Genomic DNA, 26,094 nt, shown 5'->3' on the forward strand with positions numbered 1-26,094 from the left:
AAGCCATAGAGAATTTACAAACATGAATGTGGCAACCACTAAAGATGTCAAAATAATTAGAAAACATGGTCATACAACTTAATTATTAAAATTGCCTACTAAAAGAATAGAGATGTACCATTGGTAAAATAATTTCTTTTTTCTATTTATTGATTTGAGAGAGAGAGAGAGGAAGGCAGGGAAGGAGAGAGAGAGAGAGAGAGATTTGTTCCATTTATGTATACATTCATTGGTTGATTATTGTATGTGCCCTGACAGGGAATTGAACCCAGTTCCTTGGTATATGGGGATGACACTGTAACCAACTGAGCTACCCGGCCCAAGCCAAATAATTTCTCAAAAAATGTAATAACCATACCCCAAAGGAAGCCTGATGTGACATAATAAACCAGAGAAAACTATTGTTATTCCAGTCTTTTAAGTAAATCCAACGAACCTATAATGGTTTTTATAGTAGATGTGATACAAATCCCCTACTTCTCTGGTTTGATATTTGTAGGTTAGGAGTGCTGAATTCAGAACTATTTCCATGGGAAATGTTACAGAGATTACATCGTGAGAAAGAATGTAAGAGAGCTTCCCAGGTTTTCGATGCCTTTATGTTCTGCTCTTCAGAGATTTGAAGGCTAATCTGATTTACATTGTTCATTAACAAATTGGAATCCATAAGATTGGTTATGGAAAGGCACTTAGTGAGATTTTCTTCCAAAAATTGTTGGTAGAGTTCATCCACCTTTTTTTTCATATAATTATTAAGCATAGAATTAGAGAGGGGCTGCTTATGAAACAATATACTTTTTTCTCGAATTTCATCCCCATTCAAAAGTTTTGAAGCAGGTAGTTTCTCCAGAGGCTCAATGATAGAAGAATGGCCCAATGGTATATCTACTGAAAGTAAAAGGGGACTGTTAAAAGCATCATCAAGTATGTGTTCCACAAAGCAGCTTGAATCATAAATGTTGCCCATATGTTCTCCTCCAATCTGTAGGTCAGGATAATTCTGGCAAATACTTGTAAATGACCAAGTTCGGTATAAATCCAGTTGTCTTTCATCACACTGTTCTCTTTTTGGAGTGGGTAATGCAAAAGACACATTTCCTGGAATGAGTGCGCTTTTGCATTTTGGTACAGTTATTTCATCTGCAGATTTTATTTTATTTGCATCATTAATTTGCTTTGCTAAACTTTCTTTCTCAACCTTTTGTTGATTTTCTATTTTATCAGGGGAAAGTGAATTGTCTTCTACATCTAAAAGTTGCTTTTTCCAAGTTTCCTTTTCATCATTTGAGGTCTTCTTACATGTAAGTGATTTACAAAATTTTGCATATTTCTGTTCTTTGTATAGGAGTTCAATTAAGAAGGCTTCTCCAAGCATTTTATTAGGCAAGATTTCTAAGCTGAAGAATACAGTATATTCCTGCAATTATAAAAGAACTCATTAAGGCAACATATATTAAAATGTCAAATTAAGATTTATCTTCTACATGAAATGCAAGTGACTTAGGGAGGCAGTATTACTCAGAGGATAGAGAATAGGACCAGGAGTAAGGAGACTTGGGTTCCAATTCAGCCATTAACATTTTAATATCAGGTAATTTATTTCCTGTTCCTCAGTCTCAACTTTCCTATCAATTAAATGGTAATAACACTCCCCTGCTTTCTTCACAAAATGATTGTCAGGATATTATATCATGCACAAGCAAGTGCTTTAAAAAGTACAAACTTATACACATGTTTAATTTTACATGTATATACATTCAGCTGTCATAAATGATATATTTTAAAGTTATTAAAGCACTTAACCTTTTCTTTTTTTGTAATAATTTTTAATGTTGACACTATTGCAGATGTTTTCCATTTTACCCCCTTTACCTCTTCAAATAGTTTATTTAAAATCAAGCCTGCTTTCAAAAAGTCAGTCTTAATTTAACTATGTTTTAATTAATGTCATTTGAGTCACACATTGAAAAAATTACTATGCCTTAGAATGTGTACAAGGAATGAATATTTATACATAGTTTCTACTCATGAATACTTTCATATTTAACTTATAAATGTAGAGACATACTTTTTCAATAATCTAAATTGAAATAGTAATTCATAGAGATAGAAAGAGGAAAAGAGATTGTCGGGGCTGGGGAGAGGGGGAATAGGAAGTTGGTGTTTAATGGACACAGATTTTCAGTTTTGCAACATGAAAAATTTCTGGAACCATGGTGATGGTTGCACAACAATGCAAAAGCACTTAATGCTGCTGAACTGTACAATTAAAAAACAGTTAAAATAATAAATAAATAAATACAAATAGTTTTGTTAAAATCACTACCATTGTTTTTTTTTTCTTTTGCCTTTTTCTTTCCTTCCTTCCTTCTTCTTTTCTCTCTCTCCTTCTCTCTCTTTCTCTCTCTCCTCTCCTCCATCCCTTCCTCCCATCTTTCCTTCCTTCCTTTCTCCCTTCATTCCTTCCATTCTTTTCTTTTTCTCTTTGTAAAATAATATTTTATTGAGATATAATTTACATACTATAAATTTCACCTTATTAATGAATAAATTCACTTGGTTGTAGGATTTTACAGTTTTACAACCAAAGACATCATCTAATTTCAGAACATTTTCATCACTCTAAAAAGAAAACTTATTCCCATTAAGCACTCACTCTGCATCTCCCTCACTCCCATCCCTAAACCCTGGTAACCAGTAATCTATTTTCAGTCTATATACATTTGCTTATTTTAGACATTTCATATAGATAAAATCATACAAAATATTTTCAAAATTTAACCATGTTATAGCATGTATAGTATTTCATTCCTTTTTATAGTAAAATAATATTCCATTACCATTCTTTTCTTTTTTGCTTAAATCTTATTTCTCAAAGCACTCATTCAGTCTTTTGCATGGTTTGCATACAACTTTAAGAATCTCAATTTTTCCTATAAAATATATAAGGGTGAGAAAAGAAAAAGCAGACTTGATTCAAGACACAATTTTCCTTTTATAGGTCTATAGAGTCTACTATAAGTGTTCCCAGGAAACTTATTTATTCATATTTAAAAGTTTTTTGGAAGAAAATCAAACAATACAACTCAAAATATGTAAGAATTTAGATTTACCTTTTCCTAATATCAAGATACCTAAAGATTCTGTCTTCTGAGTTTCCAACACTTCAAACACAGGAAAAATACCTTTTGGCTTCTTTGTTTCTCAGCTTTTGGTTTATATCTCAGAAAGATAACTTCAGCCACACAAAATGTAATGTTCTGTTTTCCATTCATGCCCTAGGACTGAACTAAACTAACAGGAAAATGATGTGGGCCGATCACATATATGGTATGGTGATGATGATCACATACCAAAAGAGGATCTTGAAAGTATTTATTCAAGATGCAAATGAAAATTACAGTGGGAAATGTTAACAACCATCATTTTCTTCTTTTAAGCAAAGACAAAGACAAGGTTATTTTAAAATTTTTAAGTAAAAAAAAAAACAGCATATTTTCTCATAATGAATAATTTAAAATAAAGTCATCAACAAGATAATGGTTAGATAAAATATGATACGTCTATTCCATTAAATACAAAACTAAGGACTTTGAATAATGGAATAATAATAAGTATCTATTAAGTAATTACTACTAAACACATAATTCAATAAAAGAGAAAAAACAGAAGCTATTGTCTCCATTTAACAAAAGAAACAAAGACAGAAAAAGGTTCTATACTTGTTGAAGGTCACAAAGCTATTAAATGCTGCAACTAGGATACACACCAAGCAATTGCATTCAGAACCCATGCTCTTAATCACTACACTGTATTGCCACCATGTGAACTGATGGAATGTAAGTTGCACACAAGATATACAGTATGATTGCATCATGTATTGAGCATGTACTATGTGCCAGGAATGTTTCTAAATATTTCACATGTACTAATATAATCTTCATAGCATCTCTATGAAACAGATATTATAATCACCATTTTACATATGAGAAAACTGAGGTGCAGAGAAGTTAAAGAAGATGTACAATATCACACAGCTGTAAGTGGTATAGAGTCTGGGTTTGAACCCAGGCAGCCTGGCTTCAAAGACTGTGCTTAGGTTACCTGCTATCACTGACCTCTCTTTTAATTGATGTAATATATGTAATCATGTTTATGGAAAAAGATATAAACCAAACTGTTAATAGCAGTTTCCTCTGGGAGCGGGGTGGCTGGTAGAAGATAAATGGGTAATTTTACATTTTACTAGCTATATTTCTATATAGATTGAAGTATTCTACAAGGACCATGTATTCATGTATTATTTGCACAATTTAAAAATAAAGAATTCACATGCACAAAGGACAAGAAAAAATTATACTACCTTCTTTAGAAATCATTTTCTCAATCTCACATTTGTTAGGATGATTTTAAACCCAGATACAATCTTCCAGAGTAGACTGAGAAGCATAAACAAATTTTTTACATAGTTGCTACTTTTGGTTACAATTATCAGTACAGCTTTTTTTTTTTTTTTTTAAACAAATAATTATTTCAAAGTAATTATCACAAACATTCCATAGAATAGGTCAATTTTAATTTTGGTTGTTTTTTGTTTTTTTCATTTTTTAAAATTTATTAGGTTGACATTGTTTAATAAACTTTTGTGTGCCATACAAATCAATTTATGTTAGCTTGTCAAAGTTATCCTCTTACAAGAAGCAGAGTATTAATTTACCTTGAAACCAAGTAAAATGAGGAACTATGTCCCAATCCCACACAGGTTGCCAGAAAGATAATGAAAATAATTGTAAAAAATAAGTTTCCTAGAGATTCCAAGATGGCAGCAGATTAACTGGAAACTACACTGACACTCTCCCAGGACCAAACTGGAATTACAAATAAAATATAGAAAAAACATCCTGAATAATCAACTGCAACTGAAGACTAGCTTGAGAGCACCCTCATAACCAAGAAGGAAAAGTGGAGTCCACATAGAGACTGGTAGGAAGTTCAGAGGCACGAGATGGCTGGCTGGGCTCCCACAGGCAGCAGCTGAAAGTCTGGAGGGATATTTTATCTGTTGGGGGGGTTTCCACTAAGGACTCTGGGGTCAAAACCCCAAGCTTGGGTCCCCAGCCCAGAGCACAGGAACTGAGAAAGGTACCCACATAACAACTGGCTGTGAAAAGCAAAAGGGTTTCTGTCTGCCATGGAGAGATGTTTAGTAATGCAGGCACCCTCTAAAATGACCAACACACAAAATTTCGTGTGCAGCTACTCACCTTGGGCTCTGGTAGAGGGATGTCAGAGTGGACTAGAGCTGTGTGAGGAAAATCCAGGTGTGTTGCCTCTGGGGATAGAACTTGGAGCCTGGCCATCTGAACTCCTGTGCTGAGTCATTCTCCCATACTGCAGAGTACATATTTCTCAGGCAAACCTTTACCATCCAGGAAGCCTTTGTCTGTGGGGGGGGGGGGGGGAAGCAATTGCCCCACCCATTGGAAAATCTCTCAATCTATCTTGTGGAGTTGACAACATGCAGTGGTCTATAGCCTGAGGCTCATTAAAAGACTCAGATTAACAATCAACCTGCAAACAGAGGTGGACCTCTGAGTGCTGTCAGTCTTTGCCTGATCTTCTTCTAGACCGGGAGCTTGGAAAAGCAGACCTTGGTGCACATCTCAGTCCTTTCCAAATGCACCCAGACCTAGCAGAGGGAACCACAAGCTGTGGATGGCTGATAGCTCCAAACAGGATACCCAGGGCCAGTCACAAATAGCACCTAACATTGGCCCACACCAGAGACCCTCCAAAAAGACTGGGAGTCATAGTAGGTCTATCTAATACCTAGAAACAAATCCAAACAGGCAACCAAAATGGGGATACAAAAACAAGCTCCAAGAGAAAGAACAAGAGAATTCTCCAGAAGAAATAAACAATCTATCAAATACAGAGTTCAGAATAATGATTGTAAGGCTGCTCAACAGCATGAGAAAAGATATGGAAATTAAGAAAGAAATTTAGAATGACATAGCAGAAATAAAAAATACATTGGAAGGAATAAACAGAAGTTTAGGGGAAACTGAGGATGGGATAAATGAGTTAGAAGACAAGGCAGAAAGAGCACTTAATCAGAGAAGCAAAAAGGAAAAACAATTAAAAAACAAAAGGACAGTTTAAGGGAGCTGTGGGACAACATGAATGTAACAATATTCACATCATAGGGGTAAAATAAGGTGAAGAAAGTGAGCAAGGGATAGAAAACCTGTTTGATGAAATAATGGCAGAAAACTTCTCTAACATGGTGAAGGAAAAAGTCACAGAAGTTCGGGAGGCACAGAGAGTCCCAAGCAAGAAGAATCCAAAGAAGCCCAGGCCCTGACACATAATTAAAATGCCAGAAATTCAAGACAGAGAATCTTAAAGGCAGCAAGACAAAGGCAATTTGTTATTTACAAAGGAGCTCCCATAAGGCTGTCAGCTTATTTCTCATCAGAAACTCTACAAGCCAGAAGGAAATGGCATGGAGTATTTAAGGTAATGAAAAGCAAGGATCTGAAACCAAGACTACTCTATCTAGCAAGGCTATCATTCAAAATAGATGGTGAAATAAATAGCTGCTCAGACCATAAAAAGACTAAAGGGGTTTATCAGCACCAAAACAGTATTGCTAGAAATGTTAAATGGACTGCTCTAATAAGAAGTAGAATGTTTGTTGGGGTTTCCCTGTGAAGCAGTCTGGACCGGGGCTTTTGTTTGCTGGAAGATTTTTTTATTGTTGCTTCAATTTCATTCATTGCTGTTGGCCTATTCAGGGTTTCTGATTCTTCCTGATTCAATTTTACATGATCTCACTCACATGTAGAATCTGATGTACAAAATAAACTGATGAACAAAATAGATCCAGAGACATAGAAACATGGAACAGACTGAAGAATCTCAGAGGGAAGGCGGGGGCAGGGAGTGGGTGGGGAGAGATTAATCAAAGAACTTATACACATATATGCATAACTCATGGGCACAGGCAATAAATAGGGCGGTGAAGGCTGGGGGCGGATGGATGCAGGGTGGAGGGGATCAATGAGGGGAAAAATGGGGCATCTGTAATACTTTCAACAATAAAAATAAATTCTTTAAAAAAAAGTTTTCTACCTCTCCCACCACAAAGGAATATTAGAAGAAAATGGAGATCTCAAATTGTTCTAACCAGATTCCATCAGTTATACCCTATCTCCTTTGCTTCCATTACCTCTATATCCAGTTGATCCAAATTCTAACAGTGCCCTGTCTCTGCTTTTCTCTTGGATTGCTGCAGCTGCTTCCAGGCTTGTCCCCTCTCAAATCCACTAGACATGTTAGGCTGATCCACCTTTCACCCAAACCTGTCAAATCTTTCAATGACTTCTAATAGTCCATTGATTAACAGTAATTTATTGAGTGCCTTGTAAGTGAAAAGTGCTCTTAGGCAACATCTGTGCTTATGTAATCTTAACATCAAATCTGCAAGTTATAATTTTGCAAGTTTTTACAAAACAGGAAAGAACCTCAAAAATACAAAAAATCAAAATCTAAAATGAAACCTGAAGGTGCTTTACCCTGTTTACTTTTTTAACTTTTATTCCTACACTTTCTCCCAAAGCTCCAATTTTCATGTGGCTTCATGACTGTTCCTTCTACCTAAAATTCCTTTATTCTTATTATTTCCTGGCCTAATGTATGCTCCTTAGGTTTCTGTTTAGCTCTCAGTTTTTTAGAAATACATGACTTGACCCACCTAGCCTGTTTGAGATTTCTCTACATTTCATTTACATTTTCTTATTAGTCATCACTCTGTGAGTTCCTTGAAGGTAAATGCTCTCTTACTCATATTGATGTGTGTGTTCCCAAGCAGCATGCAGAGTATGACACTTATTATCATCAGTTATAATTATTAGCATTTTCTAAACTACCTGTACATGTCAAACCATGTGCCTAACACTTTTACATACTCAGTTCATTTAATCTTACTTATGGTATTGCTGTCAGGTAGGCCTCAATAGAGAAACTGGCAATTTAACAATAGAGAAACTAACATTCAGAAAGAAGTAATTTGCCCCAGTTTCATAACTATTAAGTTGTAGAGTCAGAATCCAAATTTGCTTAACACAAAAGCTGGTGCTATGGTTCTTTGACCCTTCACTCTTAATTTCCATTGTAATTTTTTGGCAAACCTCCCAAATCCTGTAAATGCTATTTATTGCTATCTTCAACTGCTGGAAAAAGTTAAAACTTAAAAGTAAAGACTGAAATAATGAGCTATGAATGTATTGAAGAGGAAGATGACATTAAAGTGCAGGGTCATCTTTAAACACAAAGAAGAGAGGAAGTGTTAAGAGATTCAGGGGCTATTGCACCCACAATTACACAAGCCAAAAGTTCTACTCCCAAAAGGAAAGGGTGCCCTGCAAACCACATCCTCAAAAGGGGAAGAGCACTGGAGAGGGAAAGGAGGCACCTCCCTGGGCTAAGAGAAAAAGTAACAAAGGTTGCTATGATTGTTCATTTTTAAGAAGATGTATTTGCAAAGATTAGATATTTCTTAATTAGAGCTTGGATTAATTATTTTGACCAGGATATAGAAAGTATTATAGAACAGTGTTTTCCAATAGCAATATGTTGCCAGCCACATATGTCATTTTGTGACAGGAACATTTTATAGACCTTAGAGAGGTGTTATTGAACAGTTCCCTGAGTCAATGGGAGAGGGCTGTTCTCAAACTCCATTCTTGTCTTCTCATATAAATGATTTTATATGAGAGACCTTGACTGTGTTGTGATAAAGTGAATTTATTAGAACATTAAAGCAAGTGAATTAAAAAAGTTAAAGCATACATATTTATTAATGAAGCAATAAATCCCTCTGTTAGATATTCTGGTATAGGTTAATTTTTTGTTATGTTTTTTTCATGATTTATGAGAAGTATCTGGTAACTTTATTTTGACAAACCCAAGACCACTGACTTCACTGTTTAAACAATGGGCAGGCACTCTTCTCTTTCCCTCCCTGCTGTTTTAACAGCTTCAGGATGATTCCCACTACGTGTAGTCTCTCTGGTTGGTTTGAATTAAGATTCCTCCTCTCCCCCTTAGGTTCTCCCTCCTCTCCTGCATTGTTTTGTGAGAGGATAGGTTTTAACCCTTTGTTCTCAAGATAAGGTCCTACTACAAGAGGCCTGCAAAGCTTTTTTGCTTTGTTTAATTTTCCTGCTTTAATTTTCCTTTACCTCCTGCCCTGAAATTTTCCTAGCTTTTTGTTGTCTTTATAATATTTCCCCCTTAAGTGATACCATTTAAATGATTTTGAGATGTTGAGGACTGATGGTTAGTTTTTTGTATTTATTTTTGGTTTATTTGGGGAAGTACAGTTGGTTTTGGGATGGTATTATTTGTTTCCTATTTGGGCAGGTAGGAGTTAGGATTTTGTATAGAAATATTCAGTAGCCTGTTCTAAGGGACTGAGAGGTATATTTTAATATTTTTGTTGGATGACCATTTATAGTCGAATTGTTTTTAGTCTGGAAGACACAAAATGGACAAGGAGATTAAAAAGACAGAGTACAAAAAGAAGTAAGAGAAACAGGGAAGCCAGGGGGCCCAGGAAAGGTAGCAGTCAAGAGTTCCATGACCAGATGTTGGACCAGGAACTCCACCTTCATTCAGCCTGGGTCTGGAGTTCCCTGGCTTTGTCTAGAAAATACAGGATATGGCCCTGGACTTGGCCTATTTGGTTGATCCAAAAGCAGCATTCCTCTTGAAGCATGGCACAGACCTTTCCCTGTGCAGTTGTGAGCATATCTAGCCCCTGTATATTTTGGAGAACAACTGTTGTTCAGGAGTTGATTTGAGCCTGGAGGGTAGAGAGAGAGGCTGTAATTTGGGTATTAAATTGAGCCAATTTAGAGGAGAGGTTAATATAGACTTTGTTGAGACTTCTCTTGTGGTTCCAGTGGCAGCCCCTGCTACTTCAGTTAAGGTGACCTGATATTGTAGAATGCGATTGTTGGTAATCCAATGGGGCCCCTTGGTATTTAATAAGGGTCCTATTTAGTGAGAGATGTATAAAGTAATTTCTTGTCCTACGGATATTTTAAAGGCTTCCTCTAAGAGCAGGGCAGCTGCCATGACTACCCTGAGACAGTGGGGCCAGTCCTGGCTACTCTATCTAATTCTTTTGAGAAGTAGCCAATTGGTCTCTCGGTAGGTCCCAAGGCCTGTGTTAAAACCCTAATGTGATTCCCTGTCTTTTAGTGACATATAATTGGAAGGCTTTTTCAAAGTCCCGTAGACTCAATGCAGGAGCCTGAGTAAGGGCTTCTTGCAGGCCTTCAAAGGCCCTTGGTTGATGTTTTGAAATTGTAAATTAGGTGTTTTTTGTTGGTTGTTTTCTTTTAGGGTCTTATAAAGGGGTTGAGCTGTTTCTCCATATTTTGTAATCTACAGTCTATAGTATTCATTAGCTCTAGAAAAGCCTGTAGATATCTTTGGGTTGTGGAATACTTAGGATAGCCTGGGGTTTTTTTGAAGACAGTATTTTTTTCCCAGGAGTTAATATAAGGCTTAGATACTCCATTTTTTTGTTGGAGGAAAATTTGAGTCTTACTTTGAGAGCTCTTATATCTTTTTTCAGCCAGGAAATTTAGGGTTTGTATTGTATGCCTGTGTCCTAATTCTTTAATAGGAGAACAGATTAGTAAGTCATCCATATATTGGATGACTTGTTTACCCCCCTTAAGTTATAGGTCCCTTAAATCCTTTGCCAAGTCTTGTTCAAATAAGTGTGGGCTGTCTCTAAACCCTTGGGGAAGAACTGTCCTTGTAAGCTGTTGCTTCTGTCCCTGGGTGTCTGTCCACTTAAAGGCTAATAAAATTGGGATACAAAAGAAAGTATCTTTCAAGTCTAATATTGAAAATCATTGAGTTTGAGAGGGAATTTTCCCTAAAATTGTATATGGGTTTAGTACCATGGGATGTATAGGAATTATAACCTCATTAATAGCTTGTAAATCTTGGCCTAATTTATACATTCTGCTTTTTTACAAACAAGTAGGATAGGGGTGTTGTAAGGGGAATTACAAGGAACTAGCAGCCCATGACGAAGGAATGTTGTAATAACCTTTTGTAAGCCTTCCCTTGCTTTGGGATTTATAGGATATTGTCACTTGTTTGGAAATTTATTTGTGTCCTTTAACCTGATTATGGCTGGTTTTGTTCCATGGGCTGGGCCTGTAGTGCTTGTGGCCAAGAGCTGGGGGTTAAGTTTTTGGTTTATGTATATATCTATTTTAGTTGCTCTTCTTTTTATAAATACAGTCATAATTGGAATGGGGCTCTCAATGTTTGTTGAAAAAATTATTAAGGTTTTGACTTTGCTTGAAATATCTGTTCCTAACAATGGAATAGGACATTTTGTCATAATTATGAATTGGTACACAAAAGTAGTCACTCCCCATAAGCAATTCAAAGGTGGTATAAAATATTTTGCCTTGGGTTTTCTGTCTATATTTTGTATGATGCTGTTGACAGGAGAGGTCCCAGGTAGGAGGTTAACACACAGAAGCCGGTTCTGGTGTCTAAAAGGAAATTAATGGGCCTTCCTGTCACTTTAAGGGTTATCCTTGGCTCCATCCTTTTAATGATGATGCTCTTAGAGGGAGCTGGCTAGAGTGCAGGGCCCCTTTAGTTTAAGACCATTGTGTGGGTAGGTTCTAGTACGGGGGCCCCTATGGGCCTTGGGACAGTTCCCCCAGTGGCCAGACTTATGGCAGGAGGGACACAGCCTTCAAGAAGGCCCCCTCTGAGGGTAGTCCTTTTTCCAGTATCTGGGGTGCCCGAATTCATAGCAATTGTTGGGTGGAGTATTTGTAGGTTTCCCTTTCTGTGGCATCATTGGCTTCTGCCCCTGCAAGGCAGCCGTAAATTAGGCCTACCTTTCTTGCATATTTTTTTCTTTATTTAAAGTCCTCTCTTCCTTCTCTTGATCCCTGCTGTAAAATACTGAGGATGCTACTTTTAACATTTCTTTTATGGGGGTAGCTGGTCCCATTCCTAATTTTTGTACCTTCCTCATAATATCTGGGGCCGACTGAGTCATGAATTTATTTTTTAGGATAATTGTTTCAGCTGGATTATTAGGATTCAGATTGGTGTATTTTATCAAAAGTTCCCTTAGCTTTTCTATGAAGGAGATGGGATTCTCTTGAGGACCTTGATCAATGGTTGTCAGTTTATTGTAATTAACAGGTTTCTTTTGGGAGGCTTTGATTCCCTGCAGGAAGCAATAAAGCATGTGATCTCTGTTCCATCTCCTACCTTCCGAATCATAATCCCAATTAGGATCAGAATAGGGATGGCTCTACTCCTGGTGGGTGGTTATCATTTTGTATGTGGATGTTACTTTATTTGTATAAGCTATTGTATAGTATTTATTTGTATAAGCTATTGTATAAGCATAATAATATTTTTTAAAATATTATTGCTTTATGAGGCTGTCAGGGCTTTTTGGAGGATTAGATTAATATTTATCCAAGATAAATTATATGTTAAGGTGAGCTTTTTCTATTTTTTAATAAATTTGTCAGGATTATTTGTAAGACTCCCCAACTTGTTCTTTATATCTATTAAATTTTGCATATTAAATGGAACCTGAATTTTTATTATCTCCCTTGTCCTGGAGCTTCCCTCAAAGGGAAGAGTCAAGGTGGTATTTTTTTTTTTGTTTTCCTTTGGAATCTATTGCTTTATTCTCCTATCCCCCACCTCAACTGGTTGATTTAGCATAGGGTGGTGTTAGTTCCAGGGCAGCTGATTGTTGAGGTCCTATGGCTGGAATTGGGCATTCATTCTTAAAATTTTGTTTCTTTTCTGCTATGACTGTTAAGAGTGTAAGATCTATCTTATAGTTTGGGTATAATTTGGAATTATTTTTCAGGGCCATAAAGAACTAGACATTTTCTACAAGGAGGATATAAATGTAAATAGAACTTCCAAAAGCAGGGGGGTGGAGAGCAAAAAGGTGCAGCAGGTTGACAAGTGATTGATTATTTATATTTATTTTTTTCTCCCAGAGGCAGAAAAGCTTCAGTCCATTTGCCCTGCCTTCAACAGAATGAGTCTAATTGTAAGATTGTATTATAATTTAGGTTTTTCTTTCCTGGCAGAACTTTTCCATCTCTTTATTTATATTGGTTCTAAGTTGTATTATAAAAGAAAATTAATTTTTTTTCTTTTAGGTCTGAGAGTCAAAATTGTCCCAGTTTTTTTTTGGTTTTGTTTTGTTTTTCTTTTTCTTTCTTTCTCTATTTACTTATTTATTTATTTATTTATTTATTTATTTATTTTGTTTTATTATTGTTTAAAATATTACAGATGTCCCTTTTTCTCCCCAATGACCCCTTCCACCCCGTTCCTTCCCCATCCCCAGTCCCTCTCCCCACCATTGTCCATGTCCTTGGGTTGTGCATATATGCACATAAATTCTTTGGTTACTCTCTCCCCCTCCACCCACCCGCCCTCCTCCATCCCTCTGACATTCCTCAGTCTCATCCATGCTTCCATGTCATTGAATCTATTCTGTTCATCAGTTTATTAAGTTCTTTAGCTTCCACATATAAGCGAGATCATGTGATATTTGTCTTTCACTGCCTGGCTTATTTCACTTAGCATAATATTCTCCAGGTCCATCCATACTGTCCCAAACTGTACGAGATTCTTCTTCTTTACAGCTACATAGTATTCCATGGTGTAAATGTCCCATAGCTTTTTTATCCACTCATCTACTGATGGGCACTGGGGCTCTTTCCAGATCTTAGCTATTGTAAACTGTGCTGCTATAAACATCGGGGTACATATATCCTTTCTGATGAATGTTTCAGGATTCTTAGGATACATTCCTAGGAGTGGAATCACTGGGTCAAACAGCAGCTCCATTTTTAATTTTTTGAGGAACCTCCATACTTTTTTCTATAGTGGGTGCACCAGTCTGCATTCCCACCAGCAGTGTGCTAGGGTTCCCCTTTCTCCACACCCTCGGCAGCACATGTTGTTTGTTGATTTGTTGATGGCAGCCATTCTGACAGGTGTGAAGTGATACCTCATTGTGGTTTTAATTTGCATCTCTCTGATGATTAGCGACCTCGAGCATTTTCTCATGTGTCTCTTGGCCATCCATATGTCCTCTTTGGAGAAGTGTCTATTGAAGTCCTTTGCCCATTTCTTAATTGGGTTGTTTGTCTTCCTCTTGCTGAGTGCTATGAGTTATTTGTACTCTTTGGAAATTAGCCCCTTATCAGATTCATCCTTGGCAAATATGTTTTCCCAGACCGTGGGGTTCCTTTGTATTTTGAGGCTGTTTTCTTTTGCTGTGTAGAAGATTTTTAGTTTGATGTAGTCCCATATGTTTATTTTTTCCTTTGTTTCTCTTGCCCTAGGAGATGTCTCAGTGAAAAGTCCACTATGTGGGATGTCAGTGATTTTACTGCCTATGTTTTCTTCCAGGATTTTTATGGTTTCGTGATTTACATTTAAGTCTTTTATCCATTTTGAGTTTATTTTTGTATATGGTGAAAGTTGGTGGTCTAGTTTCATTCTTTTGCATGTATCTGTCCAGTTTTCCCAGAACCACTTATTGAAGAGACTGTCCTTACTCCATTGGATACTCTTGCCTCCTTTGTCAAATATTAACTGACCATAATGGCGTGGGTCTATTTCTGGGGTCTCTGTTATGTTCCATTGATCTATAAGCCTGTTGTTGTACCAATACCAAGCCGTTTTGATTACAGTGGCTTTGTAATTCAGTTTGAAGTCTGGTAATGTGATCCCTCCCACTCCGTCGTTTTTTCTCAAGATGGCTGCAGCTATTCGGGGTCTTTTTTGGTTCCATATAAATTTCCTAAATGTTTGTTCTAGGTCTGTGAAATATGCTGTTGGTATTTTCATAAGAATTGCATTAAATTTATAAATTGTTTTGGGTAGTATGGACATTTTAATGATATTAATTCTCCCAATCCATGAGCATGGTATCTTCTTCCACCTGTTTAAATCTTCCTCTATTTCTTTTTTCAGTGACACGTAGTTTTCTGAGTACAGGTCTTTTACATCCTTGGTTAAGTTTATTCCTAGGTATCTTGTTTTTTTAGTTGCAATGGTAAATGGTATTGCTTTTTTAGTTTCTCTCTCTGAAAGTTCATTGTTGGTGTATAAGAATGCCATTGATTTCCAGATGTTGATTTTGTATCCAGCTACCTTGCCAAATTCGTTTATCAAATCTAGTAGTACTTTGATGGAGTCTTTAGGGTTTTCTATGTACAATATCATGTCATCTGCAAATAATGATAGTTTTACTTCCTCCTTTCCAATTTGGATACCTTTTATGTTTTCCTCCTGTCTGATGGCTATGGCGAGGACTTCCAGTACTATGTTGAATAAGAGTGGTTAAAGTGGACATCCCTGTCTTGTTCCGGTTTTTAATGGAAATGGTTTTAGTTTTTGCCCATTGAGTATGATGTTGGCTGTAGGTCTGTCCTATATGGCCTTTATTATGTTGAGGTATGATCCCTCTATTCCCACTTTGCTGAGAGTTTTTATCAGAAATGGGTGCTGGATTTTGTCGAATGCTTTTTCTGCATCTATTGATATGATCATATGATTTTTGTCCTTCATTTTGTTTATGTGATGTATCACATTTATTGATTTGCAGATGTTGTACCAGCCTTGCATCCCTGGAATAAATCCCACTTGGTCATGATGTATGATCTTTTTAATGTATTGCTGGATCCGGTTTGCTAGTATTTTAGTGAGGATTTTAGCATCTATGTTCATCAGGGATATTGGACTGTAATTTTCTTTCTTTGTAGTATCTTTATTTGGTTTTGGGATTAGGGTGATGCTGGCCTCATAAAAAGAATTTGGGAGTTTTCCCTCCTCTTGAATTTTCTGGAATAGTTTGAATAGAATAGGTGTTAATTCTTCTTTGAATGTTTGGTAAAACTCACCTGTAAATCCATCTGGTCCAGGACTTTTGTTTGCTGGGAATTTTTTGATTACTGCTTCAATTTCATTAGTTGTTATCGGCCTATTCAGGTTTTCTGCCTCTTCTTGATTCAGCTTTGGAAGATTGTATGCTTCTAGGAATTTGTCCATTTCCCCTATGTTGTCCAATTTGTTGGCATGCAGTTGCTCATAATATTTTCTTACAATCTTTTGTATTTCTGTTGGATCAGTTGTTATATCACCTCTTTCATTTCTGATTTTATGTCCCAGTTTTTAAAAATGCATTCCAGAGGTTAATCTTGTATTGAATTTTGGTTTTCCATTTGAAAGAGAATAGAGGAGATTATAGGAGAGAATGGTCACCTATGTTATCCCCTGGAGAAAGCATCCCTTTTTAGGCGTGGGTTTCCAGAGTTAACTAGTCCTTATTGTGTAACACCCTAAGTTTCCAGGCTTAACTAGTGGTTAGTGTGTAACCTCCTGGATTTTCAGATTTAACTAGTGTTTACTGTGTAACCACCTGAGTTTCCAGATTTAACTCGTGCTTATTGTGTAACCCCCTTGTGTCTTTATTCTTAATTGACTTAAAATCTTCTCTGTCTCCGACTCCTCCTTCCCTGTGCCTCATACTTTCTGGGTGCACTCCTATTCTATTTAGGCAGCAGTGTCACCCGTTATTGACCTTTCTTTCCTGCCAAAGGCCTGCTGGAGTAAGAACTGTAATATTTCTAACCCCACCAGCCATTGTAAAGATGGGACTCCTCTGAATTTTTGTGCTATTCTCATTCCCTCAAAGAAATTGCTATTTAATGTATATGTCCATTGGAATGTCTGAAAATTTGCCATTCCTGTCTATCCCCCTTATCTCTTGGTTCCTGTGGAGCTATGCATAATAGATGCCTGAATAGTATGGGCATTCTTCCTTTGTCCATATCCAAACAGGTAATTCACTGATATTTCTTAAGTTTCGGTAAGGCTCAGCAGGACAGAGCCAACATTCCTTGCTGCACCTGTTAGTTTCTTCAAGATATTTGACAAATTATCTTTGAGCCTCAAAGTTAGGTATTAGACCCCAGAAGATGTATATAAAAAAGATCCCTTTATTCCATTTATTTCATAATTGGTGGGGAACCAGTTCCTTAATTAATAGAGTGGAATAAAGAGCCTTAATAAGTCTGGCAAACACCTTTAGGATTCTAGCCTCAATTTGTTTTGAGGTAGGAACCCCCACCATTTTAGGAAGATTCCCCATTTCAGGTATCAGATTACCTGCCTGAATGTATATGTGACCTTATCTGACCTCTGTAACCCCGCCCACTATTTTCACACCAAAAGCAGGCCCGACATCTGACCCTATAAAGCTGACCCAAGCCCTTTGTTCAGGGCCCAGAATTTGGAGACTGCTTCCTCTGGGACCGCATGTGTTAAATAAAGGTCTCCTTTCTCTTCCTCCGGTGTACGGCATGAGTCTTTTCCGCTACAGTTTAACTAGAGTGTCTTCCCAGGCCTTAGTTTAAATATCAGTAGAAAAGTTGGTAAATTACTTTAGGCCCGTGTCTCTCCTGATAATGTCTGTATAGGCAGCCTAAGGGAGGAACTCTCTCTGGGTTTTTTGGATAATATCTCTGAAACTTGAGGGACTCCCAATTGATTTTTCTTCTGGGCCAGAGAGGTGCAGCAGGCTGACAACTGATTGGTAAGTTAAATTTATTTTTTCTCCCAGAGGCAGAAAAGCTAAGGATTTTATGTAGTGGGTCAAAGTGTGCTGCTTGTGGAGGGGGCTCCCATAGGCTGGTTATCCTCCTACTCTTTCATGCCTTGGTTTCTCCCATAGATTGTCTAAAACAACCTTGAGGACCCAGAGTGCTGGGGGACGAGCCCTTATGTGCACTCCCCAGACAGGTCAAAGTTTAATTACATTTGTATTTTGGAGTCTCTATGAGGTCCCGCCACATCTTAGGGTTAAATCCCAGACACCTCCACATGTCCCTTACTCATGTAAGGACATTTGAGACTCGAATGGAAAGGAAGAATTTGTCTCTTTTTTTTATTTTTAGAGTTTGTGTGAAGTTATTTGGTTTTATTTTCAATTTTTTGGCTCCTAGCACAGGCCTAGTATGTCTTGCTATTTTTGTTATGTTGCAACCCTCTAACCCCATGGTAAAACAGAAAAAGAAATCCCTGAAGGGACTGAACTCATTGCAATTCATAGGAGAGAATCAAGAACAACCGTGAAGCAAAAAGTTAACTCACAGCAATTCAATTCAGATTCCAATTATGCTCTTTCATCCAAGTCACAACACCAAATGTGACAGGCACCTCTCTCAGACACCAGAGAGGTGTTATTGGACAGCCTCCTGAGTCAATGGGAGAGGGCTGTTCCCAAACTCCATTCTTGTCTTCTTATATAAATGATTTTATATGAGAGATGTTGATTATATTAATATAAAGTGAATTTATTAAACGATTAAGGCAAGTAAACTAAAAAAAAAAAAAAATTAAAGCATACACATTTATCAATGAAGCAAGGCAAGCAAATCTATACAGTTGGCTTATGAAGCACAGAGGGGCTCTCAGTCAATCTGAAAAACAAGTGGGATGGAGGCTTTTTGCCTTATATACCCACTTGTCTATAAGTTTTAAAAAATCCCTCTGCTAGATATCCTGGTACAGGTTAGCCCTTTGTTATGGTTTTTTCACAATTAATGAGAAGTACCCAGTAACTTTATTTTGACAAACCCAAGACCACTGACTTCACTGTTTAAACAATGGGTACTCTTCTTTTCCCCTCCTTGCTGTTTTATAGCTTCCGGATGATTTGCACTCTAAATAGTCTCTCTGATTAGTTTCCATTAAGATTCCTCTTCTCCGCCTTCCCTTCCCCCTCCTCTCCTGCATTCTTTTGTGAGGATAGGTTTTAACCCTTTGTTCTCAAGACAAGGTTCTGCCACAAAAGGTTTGCAAAGCTTTTTGGCTTTAATTTTCTATTTTCAGTTTCCTATTTTTCCTGCCCTGAAACTTTCTTAGCTTCTTCCTATCCAAAAACAATTTTAAGTTTTCTAGAAGCCAGTTAAAAAAGAGATGGAATTAATTTAATATATTTTATTTAACACAAAACATACAAAATGTAATCACTGGAGCTTATAATTATTATTAAAAATGTAGATTTATATGTTGTTTTTTCATAACAAGTCTTCAAAATCCTGTAGATATTTTTCACTTATAGCACATCTTATTTTAGACTAGCCATACTTCAAGGGCTCAATAGTTAAATGTGGCTAATGGTTAACACATTAGACCGTTCAGTTATAAAAGGACCATTATATGGTTAAGGACAACATTTGGCAAAGTTTTTGGAGAAACTTGAAAATTGAAGGATTTGAAATTGATTATAAATGATTGACAAACATTTATCACATTCCTGCTATGTGTCACATACAAGTATAGCTACAGGGAGGAATCAGAATTGATCTGAGCCTAGAAAGAGTGCATTGCTTTTGCATAAAGCCTTTTCTGGCAGATTAAGGATTTCACCAGGGTACCATGAAATAACAAGAAGCACTTTGAAAAAGAAAACTATAGATCATTTGACTAGTGGTTTTTTGTTTTTTTTTAAACACTGTGATTTATGTTATTGAATATGGTACTGAGAGTCTGTAAGAGGCATTGTTTGGAATTAGTAAGGAACACAATTGATACAGCAAAAGTCTCACCTAAAAGTTGGTTTGTTTTTCAAACTGTAATGTAAAAATCATCTGAAGAACTTCATAAAACATTCTTGGAACTCACTCCCAGAGAATCTGATTTTGTAGTTTTGGAGTGGGGTAAGGATGATGCTATTGTTCATATGAACCACAGTCAAACTAACACTGGTCTAAGCAACTCTTCATAATGGATTCTTCCAAAGACATTTTGAAAAACAACTACAAAAGTTTGACTTAAATCATATGCACCATGCTTTTGCAATTTTTAAAACAAATGAGACTCAGAAAATGTCTCATTTTGGAATATCAGAAATTTCTCAGCTCTCTGTTGGATATAAGCAGGGGTTTCTTAGCATAACTGGATTATATATATATATATATATAATTTTTTAAAAAATATATCTTTATTGATTACAGAGAGAGGAATGGAGAGGGAGAGAGAGAGATAATGATGAGAGAGAGTAATTGATCAGCTGCCTCCTGCATGCCCTTGACTGAAGATCAAGCCTGCAACCCAGGCATGTGCCCTGACCTGGAATCAAATCGCAATCTCCTGGATCCTAGGTCAATGTTTAACCACTGAGCCATTCCCAGTCAGGCTGGATTACATTTTCATGTGAACAAACAGAGAGCTTACTGACATGCGCTTTCACAGAAATCCCAACTAAATACACTTGAATAAGCTGGGATTTGTACTTTTCAAGTTGCTTTCTTATGTTTTCTCATTCTAGTATTAGATGTTTTATGAGAGAAAATTGCCCAAGATTCTCATGTGAAAATGTGGAAATCTCTAACTTTAAGGTGCATGTAATAGTTATTAACAACAACAAAAAAATGTTAAAATATGTTTAAAAGATAACCAACTCTAACAATTTAACATTAGCAGCAGGATGTGTTTCAATAAAAAAGACAAGAAGTGGGAATGCAGTCTATTAACAAAGAATACACATCTAACATATATTAGAAGACAAAGAAAGAAGTGGCCATTTTAAACAATCAGCCACTGGGAGCTTTGAATCTTTGCCTGATCTGCTTCTGGACCAGAAGCTTGGAAAAGCAGACCTTGGTGCACATGTTGGTCCTTTCCAAAAGCACCCAGCCCCAGCATAAAGAACCACAAGCTGTGGAGTGCGGAAAGCTTCAAACAGGGTACTCAAGGCCAGTCTCAAACAGTGTTTGACATTGGCCTGCACCAGAGGCCATCCAAAAGACTGGGAGTCCTAGAAGATCTACCTAATACATAGAAACAAATCCAAACAGGCAGCCAAAATGAGGAGCCAAAAAACAAGCCACAAATGAGAGAACAAAAGAATTCTCCAGAAGAGCTAAATGAAATGGGGATAAGCCATCGATAAGATATAGAGTTCAGAATACTGATTATAAGGATGCACAACAGCATGAGAAAAGAAATGGAAATTATGAAGGAAATTAAGAATGACATAGTAGAAATAAAATTTAAAAAAAACATTGGAAGGAATAAACAGCAGATTAGGGGAAGCTGAGGATGGAGTAAGCAAATTAGAAGACGGTAGAAAAAAATCACTCAATAAGAGAACCAAAAACAAAAAACAATTAAAAGACAGGTTAAGGGGGCTGTGGGACAACATGAAACAACAATATTCACATCATAGGAGTGCCAGAAGACATAGAGAGTCATCAAGGGATAGAGAAACTATTGGAAGAAATAATGGAAGAAAACTTCCCTAACCTGGTGAAGAAAAAAGTCACACAAGTTCAGGAGGCACAGAGAGTCCCAAGCAAGAAGAATCCAAAGAGGCCCATGCCCAGACACATCATAATTAAAAAGACAAAAATTCAAGACAAAGAGAGAATCTTAAAAGCAGCAAGACAAAAGCAACCTGTTACCTACGAAGGCCCTCTCATAAGGCTGTCAGCTGACTTCTCATCAAAAACTCTACCGGCCAGAAGGAAATGGCATGGAGTATTCAAAGTCATGAAAAGCAAAGATCTAAAACCAAGACTACTCTATCCAGCAAGGCTATCATTCAAAATAGATGGTGAAATAAAGAGTTTCCCAGACCAAAATAGTCTAAAGGAGCTTATCGCTATCAAGCCAGCATATAAGAAATGTTAAAGTGTTTGCTATAACAAGAAGTTAACAATAGCGTGGTGAATGCCTGGGGTGGGAGTTGGGTGCAGGGTAGAGTGGGGTCAATGTGGAAAAAAGGAGGACATCTATAATTCTTTCAACAATAAAGATAATTTTTTAAAAAGTTGAAATAGAATGAGAAACATAAGCAAAAAGAAATAAAATGGCGATAGATATGTACCTATCAATAATAACCTTAAATATAAATGAATTAAATGCTCTAATAAAAATGGATAGGGTAGCTGAATGGATAAGAAAACAGTACCCAAATATATACTGTCTACAAGAGACCCACCTGAGAACCAAAGACTTACACAGACTGGAAAAAACAAAAACAAAAAAAACCTTCTGGAGGACTTTAAGGGAGAGACTGACAGCAATACAGTCATACTAGAGGACTTGAAAACCCCTCTGACTTCACTGGATAGGTCTTCCAGACAAAAGAATCAGCAAGATAACACTCACTCTAAATAACACCCTAGATCAGATGGATTTAATTGACATTTACAGAACATTTCATCCCAAAGCTGCAGAATATACATTCTCCTCAAGTCCACATGGAACATTCAAAGACCACATGTTAGGACACAGAACTTATATGCATATAGGCATAACCCATGGACACAGACAATAGTCTGGTGAAGGTCTGGAGTGAGAGGTGCAGGGTGAAGGGGATCAACTGGAGAAAAAGGAAGATATTTGTAATACTTTCAACAATAAAGATTAATTAAAACAAAAAAATAAAAAGACAATGCTTGCTGATGCACCTTTTAAAAAAATGGCCACTTTTATTTATTAACATATTTGTAAATCTTATCCCCTGGTATATTTAATTTATTTTTTCATCCCATGGATTTTATCTCTATATGTAGGCATAGTCTCTGATTATGCTTTAGGTCATGTAGTATGTTTTTCTCAAATTTAAAATCCTGTTATCATGTCTGTTTCCTCCAATAATTATTGGCATAAATTAATGCAGTGATAAGTTCAAAAGTCTGTTTCAACCATTAGAAAAATGTCATGTCACTTCATATACAGTATGAAATCAATCTGGTAAAAATTTATAACCCATTGGAGATTTTCTGCCCCCACTGACACCTTGCTATAACTGTTCATACACATAAGAAAAATATTTATATGCTATATATACTATATATACTATGTATATGTGATAACTATATATCTATATCTCTATCTATAGATATATACATGTATGAAAATTACTTACCTTTTGCTCCTCAAAGAAGTATCGCATCATTAAAAGTTTTTCCTCTTCCATAGCATAATGGACAAGGAAAATAAAAATGGAACATAACACTTTGGAAATCAGTTGATTAACATCTTTTTATCACTTTACATCTTAACCTAGATGAAGCAGAAGCAGGAAGAAGTCTGCAGAATTTTAGATGCTTACAAAATAAAGTATGAATTAATAGATATTTGTCAGTTTGAAAAACCTTCAAGAAATGAGGACGAAGGTTTTCACCCCTAAGGTTCTACCACTTCAGATATTCAATGGCCAACAATATTGTAGAGTAAGAGTAAAAGTTAATTGTTATTTTATTTTCATTTTATATCTTAAGGTCATATGCATGGGGGAAAATTACACTTATGAAGTACAATAGTTGGGTTTCTCCATTTACAGAATATATGCCTAAAGACAAAACAATTTGTAGTTTGGTACAAAAAATGACTGTCATAAAAGAAACTATATCATGCTGCTTGTATGGGGATACTTATGCAGTGTTTTTTATCATATGTTATAGTGTGAACTTACTGATACTCTGTGGAATTTTTTTTTTATCTAACTTAGCTGGCAGAAGTTTTCAATGAGCTAGACAAGATAATTAGCAAACTTACCTAAACACTTGAGTTTAATGACTTGATAATTGGGAATTATGTGCATTGATATTGTAAATTAATTTTAATTCTTTTTAGGATTTCAAAAAGTTTCACAAGACAAAGGAGAACAGAGATTCTGAAATTCCTGAATTTGGAATGAATGGGCAGTTATGATACAAGATATGTTTTCTGATATGGGTCTTCATACACTTCTATATAAATCTGTTACTTTTAATTATAATAATTAAACTGTTTCATTCATTAAAGTTAATTGCTACCTAGATTAAGTTGTATTCATTAAGAGGTGGGGCTTTACCATTTCAATCATGCATTAAAATAATTTATGTTTTATAGTGTGATCATTTTATAAAATTATAAAAAGAAAAACTATTTAATATCTATCCTTAAGTCACTAGTAGCTGTCAATTTATAGGCATGAAATAGACGTTTAGTGCAATTTTCAATTTACTTTCAGCTTTACTTTCTAAATGTTTCTCAGTATATTTGACAAAGGCTTACAATCTGTACTGGGGCTGTTTAAAAAGCAAAAGAAAAAAGCAGATAACTGGGCTTCATTCCAAGCCATCCTAAATGGAAATGGGGGAGAATAGAAATTTGTGCTGTTAACAAACTCCCCTGGTGATCTCATTTTGTACACCAAAGTCTGGGAACCAATAGCAAAGAATAGCAATAATTATGGGTCACCTCTCCCTTGACCTCCACCTCTGCTAGAAAATGGTAGTCTTCTTCCAAATGTGTTTTTACTCCTGTGGCTCTTATCTTATTGAATGGCACATCCATCCACTCAAACCCCAACTCAAAAACCTGAGCATCATCCTTAACATGGAGCACACTCTCACACTCATATGCAATCAATCACCAAATCCTAGATGAGCTAGTTTTAATATATCAGTTACCCCACACTCTCCAGCTATTGCTTTTGTTTGTGCCTTCATCACTTTTGCCTATACTTTTACAATAATATGTTAACTTTCTACTAGCAGTTTTACTATTTTAATATCTGCCCTTCTCATCACTGCTCAGTCAGGGCTTTTCAGTCTTGACTGAACTGTGGAGTTACTTGAGGAACTTTAAAAACTATAATGTCTGGATCCCATCTTTAATGGTTATAATGTACAGCAATACTTGAGAACAATAGTATTAAAGGCATCTTTCTAAAACATAAGTTTAAGTTTATGTAGCTATAGCAGAATATTTCTCAGTGTGGTGTAGGAAAACCACATCTCTCAGCATCATCCAGAGAACTTAATAAATACAGTGGTGCCTTGGTGTTTGAACGTCTCCGATGATGAACATTTCAGTTTATGAATGCCTTAAACCGGAAGTAAATGCTTCGGTTTTTGAACGCGCCTCTGTAGTTGAACATGCCACAAGGCTTCCGCTGAGTGCAAAATCCTGAGGTCTAGCTGTCGGCTGTTGATCTCTCAGTTTTCAAACGTTTCAGAACTCAAACAGTCTTTTAGAATGGATTAAATTTGAAAACCAAGGTACCACTGTATGCAGATTCCTGAGCCCTCCCTCAGAACTCTAAAGTTGAGGCAAAAATATTTGAACTTTAAAAGAATACCTCCAGATGACAGTAATTTCTGAGAAGTGCTAAAATATAAACTTAGTACTCATTCTCTGAAACAAATTTCTGTAGAGCACACTTTTCCTATCTTTTCTTTTTAAATTTATCTTTACTGTTGAAAGTATTACAAATGTCCCCATTTTCCCCACTGACCCCTTCCAACCTCCCACCCACTCCTTCACCACACTATTGTCTGTGTCCATGGATTATACATATATGCATCTAAGTTCTTTGATTAATCTCTCCCCACCCATCCCCCACCCCTACCTTCCCACTGAGATTCATCAGCCTGTTCCACACCTTTTTGTCTCTGAATCTATTTTGTTCCTCAGTCTATTTTGTTTATTAGATTCCACATATGAGTGAGATCATGTAAAACTGAATAAGGAAGAATCAGAAAAAAATGAATAGGCTAATAACAACTGATGAAATCAAAGCAGCAAAAAAAAACCTCCCAGTAAACAAAATCCCTGGTCCAGATGGTTTCACAGGGGAGCTTTCTAATTCTTTAAGTTATAGGGTTACATAGCTTACTAAAAATTTTTATTGCTTTCTAAGGTAGACCTGCAGTGCTATGAACTTCCCCTTAAGACTGCTTTCGCTGTGTCCCATAGATTTTGGGTAGTCGTGTGTTCATTTTCATTTGTTTCCAGGAAGTTTTTTTATTTCTTTCTTGATATTATTGGTAACTCATTCATTGTTTAATAACATGTTATTTAGCTTCCATGTGTTTGAATGTTTTTGAGTGTTTTCACTGTAGTTGATTTCTAATTTCATGCCCCTGTGATTTAAGATGCATGATATGATTTCAATCTTCTTGAACTTGTAGAGACTGGTTT

General features: G+C 36.3%; 1 protein-coding gene and 1 pseudogene across 1 annotated transcript; one reads left to right on the forward strand and one right to left on the reverse strand.

Moving 5' to 3' along the window:
* Window positions 1-448: 448 nt before the first annotated feature.
* LOC107531122 (TLR adapter interacting with SLC15A4 on the lysosome-like) lies at window positions 449-1,375 on the reverse strand. The gene has a single exon (XM_016205120.2). It carries the CDS (start codon window positions 1,373-1,375, stop codon window positions 449-451), a length of 927 nt encoding a protein of 308 aa, XP_016060606.2.
* Window positions 1,376-14,450: 13,075 nt separating this feature from the next.
* LOC148090475 (SH3 domain-binding glutamic acid-rich-like protein 3) lies at window positions 14,451-23,824 on the forward strand (annotated as a pseudogene).
* The last annotated feature ends 2,270 nt before the right edge of the window (window positions 23,825-26,094 follow it).

Source organism: Miniopterus natalensis, chromosome X (genome assembly GCF_054644295.1).
Source record: "Miniopterus natalensis isolate mMinNat1 chromosome X, mMinNat1.hap1, whole genome shotgun sequence".
NCBI lineage: Eukaryota > Metazoa > Chordata > Mammalia > Chiroptera > Miniopteridae > Miniopterus > Miniopterus natalensis.